This window comes from Callorhinus ursinus, unplaced genomic scaffold (assembly GCF_003265705.2).
Source record: "Callorhinus ursinus isolate GAN/ISIS: 27379988/994484 unplaced genomic scaffold, GSC_fseal_2.0 scaffold89, whole genome shotgun sequence".
NCBI classification, from domain to species: domain Eukaryota; kingdom Metazoa; phylum Chordata; class Mammalia; order Carnivora; family Otariidae; genus Callorhinus; species Callorhinus ursinus.
The window spans coordinates 491,836-516,079 of NW_027397151.1; the positions used below are offsets into that span (position 1 = coordinate 491,836).

The 24,244-nt window shown below is 60.4% G+C and overlaps 1 protein-coding gene across 10 annotated transcripts in view; it reads right to left on the reverse strand.

Moving 5' to 3' along the window:
* Nucleotides 1-24,244, reverse strand: part of RTEL1 (regulator of telomere elongation helicase 1) — a 38,734-nt gene that overhangs the window by 13,529 nt on the left and 961 nt on the right. For all 10 annotated transcript variants that reach the window (XM_073888354.1, XM_073888359.1, XM_073888357.1 and 7 more), the window contains exons 2-28: nt 23,940-24,200; nt 22,752-22,947; nt 22,529-22,622; nt 21,935-22,016; nt 21,653-21,713; nt 18,330-18,405; nt 17,570-17,654; nt 15,272-15,337; nt 14,350-14,503; nt 10,845-10,883; nt 10,699-10,777; nt 9,893-9,990; nt 9,261-9,316; nt 6,530-6,604; nt 6,321-6,402; nt 4,242-4,374; nt 4,024-4,137; nt 3,897-3,937; nt 3,656-3,741; nt 3,443-3,520; nt 2,997-3,074; nt 2,432-2,578; nt 2,239-2,354; nt 1,948-2,071; nt 1,710-1,857; nt 1,340-1,500; nt 703-801 (exon numbers count right to left, since the gene is read on the reverse strand). In XM_073888354.1, coding sequence (XP_073744455.1) covers nt 703-801; nt 1,340-1,500; nt 1,710-1,857; nt 1,948-2,071; nt 2,239-2,354; nt 2,432-2,578; nt 2,997-3,074; nt 3,443-3,520; nt 3,656-3,741; nt 3,897-3,937; nt 4,024-4,137; nt 4,242-4,374; nt 6,321-6,402; nt 6,530-6,604; nt 9,261-9,316; nt 9,893-9,990; nt 10,699-10,777; nt 10,845-10,883; nt 14,350-14,503; nt 15,272-15,337; nt 17,570-17,654; nt 18,330-18,405; nt 21,653-21,713; nt 21,935-22,016; nt 22,529-22,622; nt 22,752-22,947; nt 23,940-24,041 — 2,670 coding nt within the window. In that variant the 5' untranslated portion in view covers nt 24,042-24,200. The remainder of the gene's footprint in view (nt 1-702; nt 802-1,339; nt 1,501-1,709; nt 1,858-1,947; nt 2,072-2,238; nt 2,355-2,431; nt 2,579-2,996; nt 3,075-3,442; nt 3,521-3,655; nt 3,742-3,896; nt 3,938-4,023; nt 4,138-4,241; nt 4,375-6,320; nt 6,403-6,529; nt 6,605-9,260; nt 9,317-9,892; nt 9,991-10,698; nt 10,778-10,844; nt 10,884-14,349; nt 14,504-15,271; nt 15,338-17,569; nt 17,655-18,329; nt 18,406-21,652; nt 21,714-21,934; nt 22,017-22,528; nt 22,623-22,751; nt 22,948-23,939; nt 24,201-24,244) is intronic.

The window sequence follows — 24,244 nt, forward strand, 5'->3', positions numbered from 1 at the left end:
GCACGTTAGCGCCCACACATGAGCACTGACTGGGGGAGCTGGTCTGGCTGCAGGCCCCACACCAAACCTGACTTCTGTCCAGCTGGACCCTGGCGTATCATCCATAAAGTGCTGTCCCAGAAGAGGAAAACTAAATGCGAGGCCCAAAGCTGACCACGAGTGTGCAGGATTCAAAAGTACGGAGGAGCCACCCCAGGTCGAGGAGACACTGTGGGGCCTGGGGAAGGCGAAGAAGGTCAGGCAGGGCAACGCTGCACGGCTGGGGCGCAGGCTGCTGCTGAGAGCTCTACTGGGCTCGGAGATGCTCGCACAGTGAAAAGTTAAAATGGAAAAGAGACTTGGAAGCTGTGCGGGGCAGGGCCCTGACACAGAGCGGCACAGATGCTGGGAGGCAGCAGAGACCATGCAGCCTGAGCCCAGGGGGCAGAAGGAGGTCCTGGGAGTGGTCAGAACAGGCTCATCCACGAAGACAGGAGGCTGAGAAGATGCTCATTTAAACGTTCCAGCCAAACAAAGGCGGGGATGGCGCAGGCCTCGGACAGCCAAGGGTACGGGGCCACACTGCCCCTCGGGAAGGCAGCAAGGAGGCCCTGCCTCAGACCCGGCCCCCCACCTCACACTCCCCGGTCAGCACCGGGGGCCATGCAGCCTGGGGCTCCTGCCCTCACCCCACCCCCATATGCATGTGGGTGCTTCATGTACCTGGCGACCACCGACCACCCTGATCTTCCTCCGCCCTGCTCTCTGCTCCTGGGCACGCCTCTTCTCACGTGGGAGGGACACGGTGGAGAGGCCTTGTGCCTGAGGGTGACACACAGTGGTCCTGGCCGTGCCCTCCGAGCCCCCAAAGCCCCCTGTGACACTGTTGGGGCCCAAACCCGGGGAGACGGGCCCTCTCCCGAGTCAGCACAACTGGGCTCCCTCGTGGCTCGTGGCTCAGGCAGTGAGCTGCTACAGTGCCTGGGGGGCTCAGATGGCAGGGGCGGGGTGCTGCCACCCGCTGTCGCAGCTGGGCTCACCCCAGGGCCCACGGAGCGGGACACAGAAGGGCGGGGACGCACCCAGAGGCAAGCAGGGTGCAGGGAGCTCCAGGTCCAGCCGGAGCTAAGCTTCAGTGCGAAAGCTCCAGGGGAGAAGCTGTGTCCCCCCACAGCTCGGGACCCCAGAAAGGGCTGGCCTCTGGTGGAGTAGGAGCTGGACACTGACGGGCCCGTGTCAACTCCCACAGAGCCCACAGGGGGTGTAGGGTGAACCCCAGCTGAGGGCCTGGGGCAGGGCAGGCACAGAGCGGCCAGGTGGCAGAGCGCGGGGGGTCTGTCTGTCTGTGGAGCCCCCGCACCTCCTCCTCCCCAGGGGAGGCCTTGTGCCCAGGTGCCCCGGCCAGCTGCTCATTGTGCTCGAGGGCGGCCAGCAGTCCCACAGGCCTCCGCTGGGTGAGGCCTGGCTCCTGCCCATACTCCACACACAGGCTGCTCTCGGCGTCCCTGACGGCTGGCGATCCTGCGGAGCACGGGCATCAGCAGCGGAGACCACGGGGGACGGGAGGGGGCGGTTCAAGTCAGGTCGTCCCCCCCCCCCGCCCCCGCAACACTCGGGCTCAGCCAGGCACTCTGGTCATCGGGCCAGGCGTGCCACCAGCTGGCTGGAAGCGGCCCCAGGTCCCCGCCCTGCAGGGCCCCCAACTGGCCATGTCACCCAGGCACACGCACCTGCAGGTCTCCACCTCAGGCTGGGGACGTGCACGTCCAGACTCTTGGCTTTCCTGGTGGAGAGGAGGCCAGGCGACACAGCCACCAAGACAGCACCTTCTCCCTCAGCCACACTTGGGGCAGCGACCAGGGGGGCTGGCACGGGCATCTGCACAGGCACAGGGGGTTGGGGGTCCTGCAGAGACCCTTCCCCTGGGTAGGGCATGAGGACACAGCCAGCCGGGCATTAGGAACTCACAGTTTTCTGAGCAACACGGAAAAACTGGGCCACATCCCGAATGACGTGGCCAAAGCTGTCATACACCTTGACGTGGGGGCGTACCCAGGAAGGCAGCTGGGCTCTGGCGTCCGCATGGGTGAACCTGGCAGGGGGTGGCTGTCAGCTTGGGAGCTCTACCCAGCCCACAGCCCACAGCCCACAGTCCAGGCCCAGGCCCAGGCCCAGGCGTGCCAAGGGAAGGACCAGCGCCCAGCTGGTGCCCAAGAGGCTGCGGGGCAGGGGTCTTGTGCGAGCCGCAGAGAGCCACACCTGTGGTCACACAAGAAGACAGCCCCGTAGTCCTGGCGATGCCGGATCACCCGTCCGATGGCCTGGTTCACAGCCCTGGACGCCTGCTGCCGGTACCACTCGTGCCCAGAGAGGAGCTGGGGGGGCGGGGGGGCTCGGTCACGGGGGCTCCAACCCTTCCTACCTGCCCCCACACAAGCCTGTGGCCCCTCACCTGGCCTCCAGGCCCACTACGGCCCTTCAACTCGTCTAGGAACTGCATCTTGAGGACAACCCGGGGGTCCATCCGTGGAGGGTACGGCAGGCCCGTGACAATCACACCTCGGCCGTTCATGTCCGCGAAGTCCAGGCCCTCGCTGGCCTGGGGAGCAGTGGGTACTCTTTTCCCCCGTCTGCCATGCCCAGACCCTCAGAGGCACAGGCATCCACATATGGGCAGGGAGAGGGAAGCCTCCCAGCCCTGGGCTAGGCCCTGCGTGGGATTCACAGCCCCCAGGGCCTCTCACACGTGCAGAACCCCCGCCATCCTTCCCACCTGCAGCTCGAGGGGGCGCTCACTCCCAGTGATCCACTGCTTGTCTACTGCCCAGTGAGGGGCAGGAGGGCTATGCCCTCCTAACGCACGCTTGCTGGACCTGGGGCTCCGGGGGGGGGGGGGGGGTCGGGCTGGCCCATCCCACCATGTTGCAGCCCCCAGGTCACGAGCTGCGAGCTTCCCTCCAGCACAGGGACCAGACAGGGGCCAGTGAGTATGGGACCCAGACCCTTGTCAGCCTCACCTTCCCCCGGCACACGGCCAGGAAAGAGGCCCCACTAGACCCAGGGGAGGCGACTCGTGTATAGTAGGCGTCCACCACCTGGAAGGAGAGACTGGTCAGCCCCTTCCTTTTGTGGGAGTGAGACCCCAGGTCTCATCCTCTGAGATAAATAGCTGTCCGGCTGGGAGGTGGGCCAGCAGGATTCTAGGCGCTTCCTCACAGCACGGGTTCCCAGGCTGACAGAGCCTGCTCAATGTTTCCCAGAAAGCATGGGGACCCCAGGGCTGGGGCAGGGGCAGGGGATGGTGGAGCCTTGCTTCAGTGTTGGCCCCTCAGACACAAGGGCCTGGAGCAACTTCCTGAGAGGAGACCGGTCAGGTCCGCGCGAGCCCCTGCTCAGGGACAGTGGCCAGCCCAGGGCAGCCATGAGGGGCCATGAGGGGCAGTGGAGCCCTGAGAGCTCAGACCTCTGAGAAGCCACCTTTGCTCCTCGGCTCCACAAACACAGGCTTCAGGGCCTCCAGCTTCCTGGCGAAGTCATGGGCCTGTGAGAAGAAATGGGGAAAGGGACGCCCGTCACGCCTGTCCGATCTCAGACCAAGGCATGTGCCCTGGCCCCGCCAGGCCCTTGGCCGCTTGGGGCCCTCCTCCCCACCCGGACACACAGAAGGGGGACGCACCCGCCAGAACTCCAGGCTTTTCTCCATGACGGGGTAGGAAGGGAAGAAGACCAGGAGCCCGTGGGGGACCACGCGGGCAATGTTGCCTAGAAGGGCCATGGCTGTGCTCAGCAGGGTGGGGTGCTCACAGAGGCTGCCAACGGTTCCCACCAGGGAAAGCAGGCGTGGCAGGGCTCCCCAGACACCCGGGAACGGGGTGGGAGCCCAAGACAGAGGGTCAGGGCTTCCCACGGGCACTCACCTAGTGCCCTACCCAGGGAGGACAGGCATGCATCAGAAAACCTGCACAAAGCCAAGAGCCCACGGTCACAAGGGTCCTGGCACGTGGCACACAGCCAGCCCACCTCCTCATCCACCAGGCCCCCTACCGTCTGTCAAAGGCAGAGCTCAGCTGGGCTCCATCGGGGCCTTTGGGGACAATCCCCACCCAGATCTGCTGTTTGTCGATGACGTGTGGGTTCTCTAGGCAGACGGGGAAAGGGCTGGGGGCGGCAGGGCAGCCCCTGTGAGGTCCTGAACCCCAGGATCCTCAAGCCAGGGTTGGCCTTGGGACCCCCACCCTCACAGGGCATGGGGCAGCCCTTACATCTGCATCTCCAGGGCAAAGGAAGACACGGGAGCCAGCGTGCCGCTGGTGAGGATGACGGTGCGGACACCCTGGCGGACCAGCTCTTGCATGCTGTGGCCGGGACTGAAGCACCAGTAGCTCAGCACCTTCCCTAGGGGGGCAAGCGTGAGGCTGGGCTAGACATGTGAGGCCTGCCACAGGGGCAGCCCGCCACGGGCCCCTACACCCCACATGCACAAGTCTGAGCAAGGGAGGGCCCACCTGGGCCTTGATCTGAGCGTCTGAGCCGGGGCCCTCCTTCCTCCCTCAGACGTCCTGGGAGTGTAAGCAGACCCGGAGTGGGCCCCCAGGGGCAGACACCGGGGTCACCTCCAGAAAGGACAGCCAACCCCAACCCAGACTTGCACAGAGACTGACACGTGGCCGAGGGCACACCGAGCAGGCATGGCGGCTGCCATCACAGGCCCCTGGCCAAGGGGCACAGTGGGAAGGAAGCAGAACCCACCTCTGCTCACAAAAGGGGCAGCAGGAACCCACATTCCCCCGGAGGCAGGTGCCAGCAGGGACATCACCAACAACAAGGTTCACAGGGAGCCTGTCTCCTACTGGCCCCCACCTGGCTCTGGAAGCTTAGGACATTACAACAGAACGTGCAGAACGACTCTAAACAGAAGTGTAAAGTCCGGGCTAGCTCACGGGTCAGCAGGGATGTTTCCAGTAAAGAACAAACCACTTTCTGGGGCCAGAAAAGCCTTTTCCACCTTTGGGTCAGGATCGGCCCTGTGACAGGGAGGGCCGTGGGGGCTGGGAGCTGTCCCTTCTCCGTGCAAGGCCTGGGGACAGGGCCGGCCCTCCCCGCACTCACCCACATCCTAACTTCTCGGTAAGGTCAGCAACGGACCAACTTCCTACAAATGCCCAACCCAGGGAGCGGCTATTTCTGAGAATTTACATGCTCTCCGAGGTACACAGAACACAGGGGACACCACGCCCCACTTGCCCTTGATACCTGCACACCCTGCTTATGTCAGTGTCCCATGGGGAGAGCATGCAGACGTGGGGGGAGGCCTCGGGTGCTGGCGCGAACCACTTCCTGTGACCTCACAACATGTGAGGGGGGCACTGGCCTCCCCGCCTTTCACGGAAGCTACTTCCTGCTCTGAGAGGCCAGGTGACCTGCCAAGGTCACACTGTGAGCTTCCCCAGTTGGCGCTGGCCTTGTCCATGTTCCCAGCCCTGCTTTTCCTGTGGAAGGGCCTGGCTCCAAGAGGGCCTGTGGCCAGCATGTCTGAAAGGGGTATGCTGGTGGGGCTGGGGGCTGGGCCTGGAACACAGGCAGGCAGGGCCGGGCCAAGCAGCCATGCTGAGGAGTGGCGAGGACAGGAAGCACACCTGACCTTAGGACCCACCGCCCCACATGTGTCCTGCAAACCCCACTCGAAACGCCAAGTTGCAATGGGTGCTGAACTCTGCCTGGGGTGGCCAGGACACTCGCCAGGGCTGGGTGCCATGGGGCCACACACCTTGGCCAGGAGAAGAAGCCAGCTTCACACCAAAAGCCACAGGATGCCTGGCACAGACCCCATCCTCCTGCGTCACAAGCGTCCCCAGCTCTAGGACATGCAGAAGCTGGTGAGACCAATAACGTGGACAGAGTGGGGTGCGGGGCTAGGCCTGACCCCCCAGGGCCAACAGAACCAGCACCAGAGGAACCTCGGTGGCCATCAGACAGCAGGCCTCTCAGACATGGTCTGGGGCCTAAGACGGCCCCACCTGTTCTGCTCAGTGGGACGGCATTCAAGCAGCACACCGGTGCTGACGTGAATGTGCCCAGGCCTTCCTGTGGGCGGACCTCTTGTGGAAGAGTCCCCGGCGGGGCGGGTGACCTGACTGTACCCTAGCTCACTGGATGCCCAGCAGGTGACTCTGGGTAGGCTCTGGGCCATCGGCCTGCTCTGAGGTCTGTCTCCAAGGGTTCTGGCAGGGGGGAGCTGGGAGGTCACCCGGAGCAGGCTGCACTCAGGGCAGGGGGCCTGGAAACCCACAGCAGGACATGGGGTTGCGCTGAGTGTGTTCCTGCCCCGCCAGGCACCGTACCTCGCTTTCTGGCTGCCGTGGTGTTCCAGGCATCTGACCGCTGAGCCTTCCTCTGGTGACCGGCATCAGGATGGATATGTACCTGGAGGAACAGAATGGACGATGGTACCCCGAGACCCAGCCCAGGAATCTTATGCCCTGGGGACAGCCCCCACCTTGTAGGACTGAGACCCCCACCCAGAGCCCCCTGCCCAGGAGGCAGCCCCTACCTTGTAGGACTGAGAGACCCCAAGCCCCACCATGGAACCGGGCGTGCCCTCAGCGGGGTCTGCACTGAACACAATCTGGAAAGCAGACACGAGAGACAACGTCAGCAGGACACAGTGGAGGCCACCACTCCTGCCGGGCTGCCCCCACACACGGGAGACAGAGGCTCAGGGTGTGGTTGTCCCCTGCCCCAGGGCTGAGCCGGCAGCATCCCCAGCAGGGGACTGCAGGCTGAGGGGCGGGGGCTCACACCTGTCTGTCCCCTCCCCCGGAAGGCCCCACTGTGCTGCAGACAGAGCCTTCCCTGCAGGCGCTCCCCCGCGGCAGCCCATCCACATGCTCTCACAGGGTGCAGGCCTGGGGCAGTCAGGGAGCCAGGGGAAGGACTTAGTTGACCCCCAGAACTAAAAGGATAAAAGTGATCCCTAACGCAAGTAACTAGAGCTGTACTCTCAGCCAAGGCAACGAGCTGAGAAAAAGCAACAATCGGGTAAATCCTGGCCTGGGGAAGGCACGGGTGCTGCACGTTACAAACGCCATCATGCTCTACTTAGAACCCCGACAAAACCAGGTGACAGACTTTTAGAGCTGAGAAGAAAACTGAGTAAGATAGCAGCACAGGAGACCAACAGAAGAATCAGGAGGGGGTGCCCCGTCCTGCCTGATGCCCGGGCCCGTGGTGGGGCCGTACCGGCAGCCCTGAGGACCACTGGCTTCCTGTCAGGGCCAGCTCAGCGGGCGAGCGGGTCTCACATCCTCCCGCACACCCACCCTGTCCCTCCCGCAGCCTGCCTCCTGCAGTCTCCAGTCTGGGTCAGCTGCAGACCCCCTTTCTCATACTACCTTGAGGGATCTGAATTTGGAGAGGTGCAAGGTTCTTCAGCCCAGCTGGGATCTCATGGTGCAGCCCCTTGTGTATTCACCACTGGCTGCCTGTCTGGCCAGCCCACTGACCCACTGAGGTCCCAAGGCTGGCCCAGTGCGCCCACCTTCCCACAGGAGCCAGCTGTGGAATGAACAACCACCCCATCACACCCCCTCCAGCTGGAAGGGACACAGCAGAGTAAGAAGGAGGCCCACAGGCAGCACCAGGTAGGCAGGGACACTGAGTCATCTGCCAGGCCTGCTTAGAGCAGGTGCCAAAGGAAATTCCAAACCAATGGGGTGAGGGGTGCTTGGGTTCCAGTGAGTCTGTGAGAAACGATCCTGCCCCATAAACAGGCACTCTGGGGAGCGGAGGGGGCTGCACAGGACTGGGAGTGAGGGCCAGGGCTGCCTCGGAGCAGGGCACCTGGGGAGGGCACAGCAGTTGCAGCCCAGGGCCCCTCATCTGCAGGGACCCTGAGAACAGTGGGGAGAATGGGTGGAGAGCAGCGCAGAGGGAAGGGCCTGCCTGGCAGGAGCCACAGACAGGGCCCAGGGTGCCGGAGACCCGACAGTCACAAGGGGCTGTGGCTCCAGGCAGCAGCGGTCTGGGGTACCTGCTGTCCCCTCAGAGAAGTGCTGGGAGGATGGCAAGGCAGAGCCCGGCACCTCCGGGACAACGCCTGCCCACACTTTACACTCGAGGACAGTGCTGGCGGGGCCTCGGCGAATCTGTGGGAGGTGCGCCGGGCTCTCCCTGGGCTGCCAGGTCACCCCTCCTGCCGCCCCCCTGCAGACCTCCCGCCGGGGTGCACAGACACAGGGCAGCTGCACCACAAACGAGGCTCCAGCCCTGAGCCCTCACATAGCGAGGGGCACCCTGAGTGCCGGGCCCACCCCGGCCTGGCCACGCGGCAAGAGCACAAGCGCCTGGAGGCAGTCTCTCACACCGCAGAGCATGGGGGGCTCCTGTGCCCTGGCTTCATCGGGGACCTTGGGCCACTGAGAGTCCTCTTCAGAAAGGCCTAGCAAGACGAGAGAGGGCCCTCAGCAGCCGGCCTGGCAGCCACCCAACCGAGGGAAACAGAGCCTGGCTCGTCCATTTGAACCGAGGAAATGGCTCAGCTGGACCCGAGGATGGCAGGACACAGGTCAGCACACTGGGGGGCAGGAAGTGGCCACGTCCACAGACCCTGAGGTGTGTCCTGACCCCACCAGTTGCCTGGCCAGGGAAACTGAGGGTTTGCACGAGGCAGGAGGGGCTCAGCAAGCCCTGGGGGCTGGCCCCCACCCCAAAGTGGATCCCAAAGGACATGCTGACCACGCCTGCCAACTCTGAAAGCCAGCCCCAGGGGCCCGACCTGGGCTGATAAGCACTGCCCAAATGCATTCACCCTAAAAGTCTGAATGCTTCTCTGGGTGGGCTGGCCCAGGGACCAGATATGGGGTTGGGGAGACAGAGTCTATGCCCGTTCGTTCTCTGATGGGCTCATGTTTCGACTTTCCTCTGAAAAGCTGATTTAAGAAATAACTTGAGAAAAGATGAGGGCAGACGGCGAGGCGGCAGCCACTAAGCCTGTCTGAAAACCAGGGGACTCTGCCCGGCCCTCATGCCACCTGGCCCTTGAGCACCTGCCCTGGACAGGACTGACCAGAGCAGCTGAGCACGGCCCTCTCCCCCAAGGCCTGGCAGTGTGCCTTCAGGGCAAGAGGGAACGCGCTTCAGAGGCCGTTGATTCGAAGCACTTGGTGTGGGTGCCTTGGTCTTGCGCCAAGCCTGGAATCAGTAATAACTTCAGGATAAGAACATACCCCTTAACTTCCATCAGGAAAAAAGACGCCCAGTCTTTGCCGCAAGCCCGTCCCTACCTGGATGATGTCCGAGAGCTTCTGCAAGCCCGCTGTGTTGGTGAACAGCCCTGTACCTGTGGGAACAGTAGATACTGGTCATCCCATGCCCCCAGCGGGGGAAGGCACCAGACCCTCCACCCTCAGGAGCCTCGAGCAAGCTCGGCCTCAACCCAGTGTTGGTGTGGAGCATGCCCTTGGGGGTCGGCAGGGTGAGTAAAGAGGCTCTATGGTCAGGAAGCCTGAGACTGCCAGGCCAACTCCAGGGCCCAGGAGCACAGCAAGGCTGGCCATCCGAGATGAGAATAAGACCCCGCTCAGCAGAAGTGGGCCCACAGTGCAGCCTCGGGGTGGAAACAGGATGCGCAGGGGGGCTCAGGAGAGAGGCTGGTGGGACCCGCGGCTCACGGACCCACCAGCTCCCTCACCGCTTTTCCTCTAAAGGGACTGACCAGGAAACAGAAAAGCTGGGCTGTGCTTTACAAAACACACGCCCATCCAATGACACCGATCCCCGCCCCCCACCAATGTCGCAGTCAGAAAGGGAGCTCCGGGGGTGACATTCCCGCCTGGGGCTGTGGCTACAGCCCTGAGTCAAGGCCCAGTGTGGGGGCCAACACAGCCACGGGCTGCAGGGCAGGCTGGGGACTCACGTCCTGCCAGGTGCTGGATGATCTGGTCCAGGGAGTCGAGGATGCAGCCTTTGGTCTGAAACGTTATCTGTGCCTCGGCAAACAGCTCGAAGATGTAGCTGTGGAGGAAAGAGGCTCAGGCAGGGTGCCAGACTGCGCTCAGGGAGCTGCTGACAGCCAGTGGCCTTTGCTGTTCCCTTCCCTCAGACACTCTGGAGGACAAACCCAGAAGTGAGAGAGGCCTGTGCCCTCAGGAGCGCTGAGGGGAAGGCAAGGCCCCCAAGGGCAGCTCTGGGAGGCAGGGGAGTCCTGCCGTCTGGGCCTCGGAGGCATGGGCAGGGCTGGTCAAGGAGCCTGGCTCATCTGGGAAGCAAGTGGGAGCCCTGTGAGGCTCTGAGCGCAGCGCAGCAGACGGGCTCGGGAAGAAGAAAGGCAGCACATTCTAGAACATTCCACACCTCCAGAACCCGAGCCTGGATCCCAGCACAGCCACCGGCTGTGCCCTGAGGAAAGCTACAACTAGCCCCAGGCCATGATCCCTTGTCTGCCTTTGGGAAATAAACCCAGCTGCCCTGTGCCCTGGTCAGAGCCATCCAGGCCTACAGAGGCTAGAAGGGGCGGCTGGTGGGAAGATGCGTGAAGAAGCAAGCGTCTCACTCTAAAGGGCTGGGCCAGGAGCTGTGCCTGCATACACAGTAGTCCCGAGACTCCCAAGATGACCTAGTGCACAGACGGTGGCCCCTCATGGGCCCCCAAAACCCAGACACAGGCGTGGGAGCAGGGCAGATGGACCAGAAGGAGAGCCTGGCACACCCACTGTCCTTTACCTCCCTGGCTTGGTGACACCGCTGTGGTCCCCAGGCAGCTCGACAGCATCGATGGCCCCCTCCAGGCGAAGCAGGATCACTGCGGGGCAAGGGGTGGTCAGGTGCTGCCCACCCAGCCACGAGCAGCGGGGGAGGGCCACACTCACTCTTAAGCTTTGCAATGTCTTCCAGCTCCATGTGCAGCCCTGGGGGAGCAGCAAATGCATTGGTCACGGCCTATTTCTACCCACTGCATCCCCAAAAGCCAGGACTCGGGCTGGATTCCTGCCTGCCCCCCCAAGTAGATGTGACCAAAGACAAGTAAACGAGGCTGAGATTCGGGGGGCCGGCAGCGGCAGTTCGGGCTCAGGGACACATTGTGGGCATGCTCATGCCCGTGCATGCACTCCCTGGCCCTGCTCACTGGACAATGACTGAGCCAGCAACAAAGGGTCCCCCGTGCCCGCATGATGGGTCTTGAGAGACCATCTCCCAAGAGAAGAAACCAGGGTTCCTTGGAGATATGGCTGATGCCGGGTGTGGGGCAGAAGCCTGGGAGTGAGTGAGGAATATCCTGACTCCCCATCAGCGCCTGGCGGGGCCCCAGGAACAGCTGAAGAGGGGACCCTTGAGTTCAACAACAATAAGGCTTACAACAGACTGACATCATCGTCTGCATTTAAACGTAAGTACCACTGATGGCATTAAAAACTACTCTTCTGAAGGGGACAAGGGATCGATCACAAGTCAGGAATAAATTCAAACTCCCAAACTGGAAAACTGGGAAAAAGTCAAGCATCTATCCTGCTTTCCCTAAGAATAGTACCACCAAGCAACAGCTGAGGCGCAGAGCCTCTTTATGAAACTTTCCTCCCAGTAAACTGAACGACACAGTTGGCACATCGCCCTCTCTCCATGCCCCAGCACAGAGCACGATGACATGCCTGTGGACACAGCGAGGACCAGCCCCAGCACGCCTCCCGATAGGAAGCTACACCGTGGCTCGAGCCTGGCACGTGAGGAGAGGCCTCAGGAGAAGCCACGCGTCTGCGGTCTTCTGCTACGGGGGCCCACACCCTCGCCGACGCTGGTCCTGCCCCTCGGCCGGCAGCCGCCGCCCCACTGGTGTGCAGGGCTGCCCCCGCCCCCCGGCAGCTCGCATTCACGCCTCCATGTGCATGCTGACTGCTGGGGCGTCTACTGCTAAAGAAGCGTCTCTTCCTATCTTTTACCCGCTTTTAATTGGGTTGTCTTTTCCTAGAGTGGTAAGAGTTTCTTACGTTTTTTGGATATGTCCCATATCAGGCACATGATCCACGAGGAACCCCTGCCATCCTCTGGGCCGTCCCTCTGCCCCCCGACCGCGCCCCCTGAAGCCCACGGCGTTATTTGTGACAATGACTGGTTTCTTCCTTTTCTCCTCTGTGCTTGTTAGCTGGCGGCGTTTCTTCTTTTCTTTCAGTTTTTATTTCTTCATTTAAGTCATCTCCACCCCCACCACGGGGCTCGAACTCATGGCCCGAGAACACGCGTCACACACTCCACCGACAAGGTGGCCAGACGCCCCTGTCGGCGTCACTTGTGAGGCAGCTGCCCCGTGCACACCCGGGAGGGCGACACCGTGGTGAGCGAGCCCCTTCCAAGCGGGGTCGGGTGGGGCAGGGGGCAAACAGGATGCCGTGAAGAACCCCGACACAGACGGCTCGCCCGGGCTCCAGGCAACACCAACGGTCCTGCCACAGGGTCGGCAGCTGGACACGTGGCAGGGTCTGTGGAGAAAGCGCTGTACGTGTGCTCTTGTTCCCAAATCCCAGAGCCCCAGGAAACCCGTGGGAAAGGCAGACACCTTCCAATTAAGGCATATCCCACAAAAGGCCTTACCGACCCTCCTCTGAACTGTGAAGGTTATCAAGAACAGGGAAAGTGTGAGAAACTCAGCCCAGAGCAGGCTGAGGAGCAGTGGCTAGTGCCCTGGGGTTTCCTGGGGCAGAACATGGACATCACGTGAAAACGAAGGGTATCAGCCACTTCACACCCATTAGGACAGCCATTTCCAAAACAAAATACTCCTTCCTTAAACAACCAAAAAAAATGTTTCATTCCACTTCTGAGAGAAAAGCAAATCAAAACCACACCGAGAGGCGTTTCCGTCTATGAGACTGGCACACGATGAAAAGCCTAAGGTCGCACTCTGTTGGTAAGGCTATGCCCCCGCCATGCGGGGCCCGAGGTTCAAGAACACAGCAGCATGCTTCCCTGCCGACCAGCAGCCCTGATTCCTGGAACTGACCCTGGGGTGCATCCACCCCGGATCACTCGTAGAGCTCTGTTTGTAATTACAGAATGCTGGAGACGACCCAAGTGCTGTGCAAACGGACACAGGACGTCCACCGGAGGGAGGCAGACAGCCGAGGGGAAGAGAGGTTTCTGTGCAGGGAGGCCTTTGCAGGGCGCACTAGGAATGAACCCAGCAGGGCAAAGGCGTGTCTACGAGGAACAGCACGGCCCCGTGTGCACCAAGAAGAATGAACGAAATAAGCCTGTGTCCGCTCCTTCCGGGGGGGGGGGGGGGAGTAAAGACAAGCAAAAATAAACCAGAAACTACCAAGATGCTTCTCTCGAGTATCTTGACTTCCAGAACCACGGTCATGTTTCAAATACCCGAGAACAACCTAAGTAATAAAATCAACGAGAAGAAACATGGAAGAAGAAATGACCCTAAAATGACAATGAAGCCACAGTGGGGGGCAAGGGGGAGGAAGGGGGGCAACCAAGGACTCCCCAGCACAGTCTTCTGACCAGCGCTCAGACGAACGACAGGAAGGGCACCAGCACTCCTCAGCTCTGGGAGGCAGGCTTCCTGCAGCACAGGTGGGTGAGCTGCCCTCAAACAGCTGCCTGAGTCTTCCAGGGCCAAACCAGGACGGGAAACCCTGAGGAACGTAGGAGCCGGTATTCTCACCAGCACAGAAGGACGGAAACCCTGATGAGGTTGGGCAGTGAGCGAGAGCGAGACGCGCGGCGCTGGACAGAGGGGGAGTGCGTGCAGGAGCCGCGACCCTGCACAAGCAGGCCGTTCTCTCCCGTCTGTGCAGATGAGCAAGCCCGCTCCCGACCAGTTCAGAAATGAGAGGCATCAAGAGGTAAGACTCATCACTTTGCAAACATTATAGCAATCATGAACTCAGGGACGAATCATTCACGGATGCCACAGACTGCTTAGGAATTAACAAACGAAAGAATAGTAACTTCACAGCAGAAAAATCTGGCAGTCGTCACGTAACGGAATGATCAAAGTTGGAATCCCCAACAATGCAGGGGCCACTCCACACTGAGCAGGGAGCCCGACGTGGGGCTCAATCCCAGCACCCTGGGATCATGGCCTGACGTGAAGGCAGCTGCTTAACCGACTGAGCCACCCAGTTGCCCCTGGTTTTCATTTTTATACAGTAAAGTCTATACCGGCTGAAAAAGTATGGAAAGATCTTTAGAAAACACTGAACGGTTGGCTGGTACCTACTTCCTGGTCTGTGAAGCCCCAAGAAAACTCTTCAAGGGGTTCATATTATCCCCAAATAATGACCTGAAAGAGGGGCCCTGGGAAGACGCAGCCCTCCAGGACCCCCGAGAACACCTTGCAGCCTGTCTCTCCTTTCCCACCTGTAAGCTCACCTGAGTTGGAGGAGTCCGCACTGAACTCCAAGCGGAGCCCGTCCTGCTGTGCCGCCTTGGTCTGCTCCTCCAGAACCTGGTCGATGACGTCCAGTCCAGAAGCCAAGTCATGCGGAGTCAGGTCAAAGGACGCCGTCTCCTCGCACATCTTCTCCTGGGAGCCCAAGCACACCAGGCTACAGCCAAACAGGGGCAGGGACTCGGGGATCCAGGAAGCCGAGGTGGGGGTGGGGTGCAGGGGTACATGAAGCCCCATCCCATGGCCTCTAAGGCCAGGTCACAAACTGGTCAAAGACAGCCAAACAACCACACCAACGTTTGGAATTTCATAACTGGAAAATTTCCCATTAGAATATAGATTTCTGGAGGTGCCCAGCCAGCTCAGTCAGAAAAGCATGCGACTCTTGATCTCAGGGTTGGGAGTTCGAGCCCCAAGTTTGGTATAGAGATTACTATAAAAATAAACTTTTCATAGATTTCTGGCTTTTCTCAAAAGTCCGATCTGGCCCACTGGACCTATCGTCCCCCATGGCAACAAGTGCCTGGAACCAAGTGGGAACGCGAGGGCGGCTGCTGCTGACCCAGGGCACTAGGCTCCAGAGCACCCAAGTGGCCTTCCTGCCCTGCCCTGCTCCAGGCCAGCTATTCCTGGAAACACAGCGCCCTGAGCAGAGGCCACAGCAATGGTGGGGCAGGGCACAGGTGATAGGGAGGGGCTGGCTGTGGTCAGCAGGGGGCAAGCATCAGGTCAGGCAGCCACCAAGGGACAAAGAGAACGAGACCGAGGGGGGCTGTGCTTCCACCTTTTGGGTGGAAACAGGGAACAGGGCCGGCCAGTGTAGCCTACCCAGGGCTTGGACAGAAAGGTCTGCAGGGATGCAGGGGAGGGGAGGTGTGGCGGAAAGGCCACCTGGACACTCACCACATTGTGAGCTTCGTCGAAAATCACAACTGTCCCCTTCAGGTCAATGCCGTGTGCCCGGCGACTCTGCAGCAAGAGGGTAAGGATGCAGGGCTGGAGCCAAGAGGCAGGCAGGGGAAGCGCAGCCCCCCCCACGCCATGGCCACCTGGTTCTACGCACCCACCACCAAGCTGGACGTCAGGTGCCCCTTCTGGTGACACTCACACAGCACGAGGGAGCAGGTGTGCGACCCCACACCATGCACGCCACACAGCCATGGGATGCAGGAGGCCCAAAGCAGGGCTTGGCCTCGTGTTTACTTGGGGAGGGGTATTTCTAGTATTTCTTTGCTTCAACTGCATTTGAGATTCAATTTTCATAATACAAGTGCCCATTTTAATGTGCAGTTGGGTCTTGACAGATGTGAGCTCTGTGTTGCCAGCACCCAGAAAAGGAGACAAGACCTGCTCCCCTCCCCCCACCCGTGACCTCTGCCCTGCTCCTAGCGAGCAGGGATCAGATTTGCCTTTTCTAGGCTGTCCTGGAAACTTGAGTTGGGCAGCAGGGCTCGTCTGTCCCACCAGTGGGCAGTGTGTTCCAAGACCCACGCGTGTCACTGGCGTGTGGCTGCAGCTCAGCGCTCTTCATGGCTTGTGGCGCTGTTCCAGGGACAGCCGCCCGCGGATGGACGGGGCTGTTCCCTGGTGTTGGCCACAGCCGGCAAGGCTCTGGACCCAGCTCCTTCCCTCAGGCGTGCTTCCAGAGCGGCGCACAGGCCCACACACCACCAGCAGAGGCTGAGCCGCATCCTCAGCGGACACTGGTCACCGGAATCCTTTACTTCTGGACACGCTGGTGGGAACGCAGGGTCACCCCCTGTGGCTTTAACCCACATCTTCTCCAGACTAGCGGTGCTGCACATTCTCCACGCACAGGCTGACCTGGCCGCCCCAGCTACCTTTCTCTGGGATTGCTGGTCGAGTCACAAAGACGCCGCACAAAGACACTCGGGCACAGGCCTTTGAAAGACAAACGTACCACGAAAACTCCCTCCCTTTGTGACTTGCGGTCATTTTCTTCATTTTCCACTCTTTTTAAGAGTCAAGGCTTGACATCATGGTGAACTCCGATGTACTGGTTTTTCTCTGTGGCTGGTGCGTGGTGTGTCTGAGCTAAGAAAGCTCGGCCTGCCCTCCCTGCTCCGTCCTGGAGGAGCTTTGTCCCCAGCTTTTACATTCCGGGTTACGCCGCGTGACGCAACGGCTGAGATTCGTTCTCTTCCAAATAAATATCCAACGATTCCAGCACCCATTTTTAGAGAAAAAAGCCCCAAACCTTTCCTTTTCCCACTGAAATACCTAGGCATGTTTGTTGAAAACCAACTGCCACACACGTGGGTGGGTCTTGGCCGCACCCCCGTGCGACCCCGGCCAGCAGCTCGGTCTGCGCTCTGCAGCCAGTCCTGGAGCCCTCCCACTCTGTCGTCCACCAGAGCTGCCTCGCCCCCTTCCACCTTTTGCATTTCCAGGTCAGTTTTAGAATCGCCTTAGCAGGGGCAACATGCCCGTCCTGGGGGGGGGCCCAGGCCCGGGCAGCCGGGTTGACAGATCACGTACAACCACTCCACAAACCCCCACTCTGCGCTGGAGTCTGCCCGCCTCAGAACCACCCTCACCTGCTCTAGCCACTCGCTTGCTCCGTGGCCCCGTGGCCCTGAGGCCCCATGGCCCTGAAGGCTGCTGCTCCTCAGAGACTTCCCTGCCCCATGGCACCGACTCCACCCTCCGCACTCCTTTCCCCTCACGGCCTCTGAACACTACCCACGCACGCGCTTGCTCCTAACTGCCCACCCCACAGTAGTGCTGAACAGACGAATGACCCGGACAGCGGGTCGTCCACTGTGTTACTGTGACATGAAGGGCAATTTGCTGCACATGTGGGGTGTACACATGCATCCCAAGAGACGACTGTAAGGGAGGGCAGGAGCACACTCTTGGGGCTGCCTCACAGTGCCCAACTGAGAAGAGAGAAGCTGAGCTGCCAGACAAAGGCCAGGGCCTGGCCCTGGACGCAGCCATGGGGTCTCCTCACTCCACCAGCCCACCCGCTCCCAGAGAGCTCAGAACGACAGACCCACGGCCCCACGCTGGCCACAACTGTGCCCAGACCAGTGAGGGAGGCCGAGTCCTCACACCATGCGTGCTGCTCTGAGGCTCTAATCTCAGGAACTGAACCGACAAAGGCTCTGACAGCCCCTTACAAACCCAGGGATGCCCCTTGATATCAGGAATCCTCAGCTCCATGGGCTGAGACCTCACCTTGGCGTCCAACAAGTAGTTGTAAGGCATGAAGATGATGTCAGCCTGCTGCTTCAGGTTCCGAGAAAGGTAGTATGGGCACAGTCTGCGGAGAGGAGGGAGGCACACGTCGGAGCCAGGAGGGAGGTCCAGGCCCTCAGCGGGGCTCCCGCTGGCTGAGGCCCTGTGGCCAGGCTGGACGCCAGGCCCTCTGACGGGCAAAGCAAGAGGAAGGAGCCTTGCGCTGCATGGGGGCTCGGACGGGAGCTGGGGCCTGGGGACCACGGGAGGGCTCACGGCATTACGGTTCATGCCACTAGTTTTCAACCATGGGAGTAGATCACCTATTTAAAAATCTATATAAACAAAAAACCCCAATCCTATTCCTGGGTAGAGGAACAAGACAATCAGAAAGAAAATGCTCAGCCCTGTCTTGGCCCAAAGCCCTGAAACCGTGAGAGGTCGACACAAAGGCCAGAAAAGCGTGTTCCGTGGAAACCAGCCGACGGGAGAAGGTCAGCACTATGCCCACTGGCTGCTGGGAGCCAGAGCACGTCCGTCAGGAGGCCAGGGCTGCCCGCTGGCAGAGTGGTCACCTTGGCAGGCAGGGGCTTCCCTGCTTCCCCCGTATTCAAAACCATTTCTGTTTTCACACCAAACAGCCGTCAGTTTTGTGATTAGTCAAGGTAGCAAAGCAAAGGAAGTGGGGTGCCCGGCTTCCCCGTGGCAGAACCTGTCCCAGAAGGACATGGCCGGCTGCTGCCGGGCTGCAGGGTCTCACCTGTGCTTACTCCCACTTCTGACCAGGTCCTCGATGTCCAGGATCGGGGTAGCCAGCTCCCGCTGCAGGCTCTTCTCTGGGGACACGGGCAAGAGTAAAGACATGTCCTCAGGCCCGAAGAGTCCCCACAGACCCCAGAGGGATGCCCAGGCCGTGACTCTTCCTCCAGGCAGGACTAGGGCACCCAACCACCTGGGGACTCACCAGACAGAATTCCTGCCCTCTGAGTCTGTGACCTTGGAAGGACGCCAAACCTGAACTAATCCACAGGGAACCCTGCTCTACACCTCAGGAGGTGGCTGCTGGCCTGAGACTGAGCATTAACAGGACTGGAGGGGGGTGCGCAGCTCCTCAGCCTCTCTCTACCATCCCAGGCACCCTCAAGGCCGTGCCCTGGAAGCATCTGTCCTACAATTAGGCTTCAGCCTGGCAGCAAGTGGCTTTTTCTCTTCACTTCCCCCCAGACGTCAATGGTGCAGAAACACAGATCTGAGGCAGGGCACACGGGAGAGGTGGGGGGCCCTGAGGCAGAACCCACCCGACACCGGACAGGCCCAGGGCCCCTGCCTCACGATGGCAGCCCCCGAGAGGCACCACTCCCTGCTAGCTGCCCAGGTGGCCCAGGGCAGAAAGGTGCTCAAGAAGGGGCACAGGCCCTGTTGGGGCCCCAGGAACCCCCTGAGGAGCTGCTTTAACCCAGCCACTCAGGAGCCCACACCCAGGCTGGCAGGACCAGGACTCTCCTCAAACACACACCCCAGAGCCCCAGGGCAGCCTCCTGTGGAAACGGGCTCTTGGCTCCGGCCCCACTGTGGCAGGTCCCAGGCCCAGTCCTTCACCGCAGAGCCAACACACCTTGGCCGTGACTGAACCCAAAATGCCCAAAGGGACAGCAAGGAGAGAAAAACTGTGTGCTCAGCAGTACCATAGCAATAGTGCAGCCGATCCACAGTGGGCAGGCAGCCTGGAGCTCAACAACCTTCCTGGAGGGGAGGGGGCAACAGGAAGGGGCAGTGGAGGCTGGAGGGGGGTGAGGACCCCAGCATGGAGATGCTGCAGCTAGTTAGCACACAGAGGCCAGGCAGAACTCTAGCTCTGTCCCTTTCTCCTTCCTCCCACACATGCCTCTCCTCCTCTTGGACCCCTTCTGGGGTCTCTGCTCACTCTCCCCAAGGGCTAGGCAGCTGCTGCCGAGGCCCCCTCACATCCCATGGCACGGGGGCAGAGGAGGCTAAGACACAGCAAAGATGTGCAGCGGACCTCTGACAGGACACGCAGCAAGAGCCAGAGCAAAGCAGGTCCCCCAGCAGGCGGGGGACCAGGGGAAGACCGATGAAGCCTGGAGCCAGCTGGACAGCCGCAACAGCACCCTCACTTTGCCACACGGGCCCTGGGACAGTTGGGGGGGTCTGCAGCACAGGGGGCCAGCACACACCTGCTCCAGCATCACCCCTACTATGAGCTGAAAGTGCCCCTCAACTCCCACTCCTCCCTGGCCCATCACCCACCAGGTAAGGTAAGAGATGCTACAGGTGAAGGCAGTGCAGGTGAGGACAGTCCCAGTGTGGGGACGGTGCAGTGAACAGCAGTGCAGGTAAGGGCTGGAACGTAGAGAACTGAGCCACAAACTGCTATGGAAAAGTGGCTACAGCAGTTCCCACCAGGTGTTGCTCAAAAGCTCTGGTATGGGGTGAACAGGACTCCTGCAACCCACCCCTTTGCCAGGAATGTGGAGAGAGGCGGCCGCAATGGGGCAGAGACGACTCCATTGAGCATCACAGGCGTGACCCCAAGGCCCACACGAAAGCACGACTGAGGTGGGATGGCTGTGAGCAGGCGGCCAAAGCAAAGGGCGAAAAATGCCTCAGAGCCACCCCAAGACCCACGGGCCTAACACAGAGCAAGCAGAGCAAGTCAGTCCACAGTCTCCGGGCCGGGGCAAGAGCCAACACCAGGCCACAGGGCTGGCAGCTGCCCTTGTGCAGGGCCACTGCGGGCCAGGCTGGTGCCTGATGCTTCCCATGTACCCTTTACTGCTGTTCTGAGGGTTCTCGGTGCCACCAGACCAAACCACACAGCCAACAAGAAGGTGGTGAGGCGTGAGCTCCAGGGACGGGGCACAGGGAGGCCTATTACTGGGAGGTGAGGGAGCCCCAGCTCAAGCCTCTGAGAGCAAGCACTGCCCTGGCATGCCGGGCATCCCAAACCCCAGCACTAGTGTCCTGTGAGTGCCCCAGGGCCTCTGTCACTCCTGTGCCAAGATCTGCATCCCAACCCTGAGGCAAGAAAGAGGGAACCCCAACCCCACTGAAGCGCAACTCCCCCAAGCCACAGAGCCCTAGCTGCGATAGGAAACTAGAGACCACAGCCCAGAGAAGCGCCCCTGCCATTGCTTCTGGCTCCAGGAGTCCTTGACAGATGTGAGGGGCAGCCGCACAGTGGAAAAGCAAAGACCTGACAGATCTGGAGGCAAGGGCACCAGGGCCAGCCCTCCACTCTGGGCCTAAGGAAAGTAAGCAGCAAGAATCAACGGCCATGGGCACCTATGGTCACACACATCAAGCCACACCAGGGCCAGCTGTTGTCATGACCCTGGGCTGGTCACTTTGGCCACCTCTGGGAGAGGTCGTCCTCCCCACAGCACCAAAGGCTGGTGGACTCCCCGGACTCAGGGAGAGCCACACCCACGCTGTGCCCTATCGCAGCCCGAGGACACACAGCAAAATCAGTAAAAGGAAAAGCCTGTGGAGGAGTCTGGGAGACCAGGCACGGCTTCCAGAACCCCCTCCCCGGGCTAATTGCCCCAGAACGAGCTGAGGCCATGTGAGAAATGCTATCTCCCGGGAAGCTCGCCAGAGGCCCGGCGCCCAGGGCTTCTGCTGGGGGCCAGTCATGTAAGCACCCCTGGCTGGCGAGCGCCCAAATTCCAGACTCCCAGCGGGAAGGAGCTGCTTGGCATCAACCACGTTGTTTGCACAAATAGTTTACGCCGAGGAAGCCCCTCCTCTCAGGGAACGGTGAATCCCTGAAATCCAAGCTCCCAGACAGTGGCGAGGCCAGCCTGGGTTCTTCTGAGAGGGCAGCCTTTCCTGCCTGACATATGAGCCTTTCTGCACACAGTCCAGTACAGGTCCACAGTCAGGAGACGGTGCCCAGCACCACCTCACCTCACCACCTCACCTAGCTGAACCGATGGGGCCACTCTGGAGCCCCAAAGGGGAGAGCCAGCAGGCCACGAGGCCTAAGAGGCAGCACATGCTCCAAGCCCACCTGGCTGTATGCTGACCAACTGGCAGGAGTGGCTTCCACGGATCCTCTCTTACCTTCTACATTGTTGTAGAAATGACAGGAACGACTTGCTACCTTCTTTCGGCACAAATGAATCTGGGAGAAAAAGAAGCAGCCCCAGCTTGCACAACGGTCACGAAAAGGCAGAGTGCTGAGCCAGCCAGTGGACACGCTGCCGATGGCGCTGCCCAGCATGGGGAGACTGAGTCCTGTTCCAGCCCTGCCCCTACCAGCTCTTCACTGGGCCGTCCCCTGGGGGCAGAGGCAAGGGCTCTGAAAGAACCACAGAAGATGGGGCACATGCCCCAGAAACCCACCTGCATGTGGTTACTTTCCTGCTTCTTCACCTCGGGGTGGATACACAGCTGTTCCCGGGAGCCCAGCACACATACCCTAGGCCTGGCAGAAGAGAGAAACATGGGGCCCAAGAACCAAAGAGCAATAGCCCCAGTACCATCCAGCAGCATAAGCATGGGCTGTGTGGAGCCCATGGGGAGCACCGGGAGAGACATGGCTCACATGTGCACCCAGGTAGCCAGAGGGAGTGGCCATGACCAGAATGGGCCCTGGGCTTGGGAGGCACTTTCTCTACTGCATGGCCCAGCGTGAACAAGGAGACAAGGCAGGGGAAACAGGCAGATGGGAGAAGACCCCACTAACTCCATGCCCCCTACATCGCCTTCCAGGAGCTCAGGGTGCTAAGCCGAGGTTGGCACATCAAGTGGGAGCTGCTTTCTGAGAAGCAGCGGGCAGCAGAAACAGCCTGGCCTCACCACAGTCCTGCACACTGGAGCAGACACTGTGGGTCTCTGGGATCCAGGGTGGGGTCTGGGCAGAACACTACCATCAACCACATTGCCAATGCCAAACCCCCTTAACTCAGAGGCAGGGCTGAGCAGCGCCTGACCTACCGATAGGAGGTGTTCCGAAGCTCACTGATGACCTGAGTGAGCTGTGAGTGGGTCCTGGAGGCATAAATGATCTTCGGGATGTCCGTGTAGCAAGCTGCCCAGGCACAAGGAAGCAGAACAGGTCACAGCTCCACGATGTTCTGGTGTGCTGAGCCTCACCAGCCCACTCTATCCCTTCACTACCTCTCTGTGGAGACCCCAGAGGGGAGGAAAGGAGCCTCACCTGTGGTGTCTCCATCTGAAGTCGCAAGTCCCCAGGACGACAAGGTGCGATCGGGGAAAAGCTCCCCTCGGGCCCTCTCGGCAATCTTGCGGGCAGAGATGGCGTCGCGGAGGTGCTCCCGCCAGGCCAGTGTGGTGCACAGGAGGCACAACGTCTTTCCCGTGCCGGTGGGGCTCTCCAGGATGCCGTTTACTTTCTGAGTGGGATCAGGAACAAGGTCATGTGGAAGCAGAAGGGCACTGCAGAGCACACAGTCCACCGGCCAGGGGACAGCTCTGTTCAGGCAGAGCCCCCCCACAGGCGGCAAAGGCCTGAGGAACAGTGGGTAATCTGCCAGTGCTTCCACTCTCAAACCAGAAGCTATGTGTTAATTCAGCCCTCATTAGCAAACAATTTGCAGAGCATCCCTCAGAACTCAGCAGTATTTTTCAGCCGAATATAAATAATAAGATGACTAAGTAGGCGCCACACCTCCAAACAGAACTTTGTTCTCTATTAACTTTGGATGTAGATGTTTTATACTGAGAAAAACCTGATGAGCTACATACATCTCAGATGGGAGCCTGAGCAGCAAACCTGGGGAAACACATAAGCAAATCGGCAAAACTGTGCTCCCAGCTCCCAGGAATGGGTGCTAGGCTCCTCCCTGGAGGAGTCTAGTCTGTGCCCACAACAGCAGCCAGGAGCCCAGCTGCAGAATCAGCGCTCAGGAGCTGGGAGCTTGAGCAGGGTACAAAAGAACAGGCTAAGAAAGTCAGCAGAAAGCTACCTGCGCCCTTCTGCCTTTCTGCACACCCCTGAGACTTAAAGACCTTCCAGAATGATTAAGCACTGACTAACCCTCCACGTGGAAATACTTCTTCCAGATCCTCAAATGGCTGACTGCTCCTCCACACTTGGCCTCAGCTCAAACGCCACCTCCTCAGGGAGGCCCTCAAGGTGCTCCCAAGCCTATGACCTAACGACTCTCCTTCACAGCAAGAACTGTCTTTTTCTACTTGTCTACTGTCTCTCCTAGAACACTGGCCCCGTTTATGACTGAGTCCTGTGTTCAAAAGGAGGCCTGTTGCCCAGTAGGGCTCAGCAGGAGTGAATGGAAGGTCGAAGTGCATTACATTAGGACTCTGCGGAAGCTCTGCCCACGCTGACCCACTCCCAGGACACAAATGCCCCCGTCTGCAGCTGTACCTTCTGCAGACACTCCAGGACCTTGCCCATGTACTCCTCCTGGCATCTGTACGGCTGGAAAGGGAAATCCACTGTCACACCATTCAGAGCTATCTTGGGCATGCTGGCCTGTTCTCAGGAGGGCACAGAGGTTGGCCGAGACGCAGGCTGTGTGAGTGTGGGAGACAAAACCCCCTCGGAACATCTCGGGATCTCAGCCACTGCAGGTAAGTGATGCCAGCCCGCGGCGCTGGGACATGCCAGTGTTCTCCACGGGAAGCCCTACAGCACAGAGACGGGGACGACGAGACTGTTTGCAGCCAGCT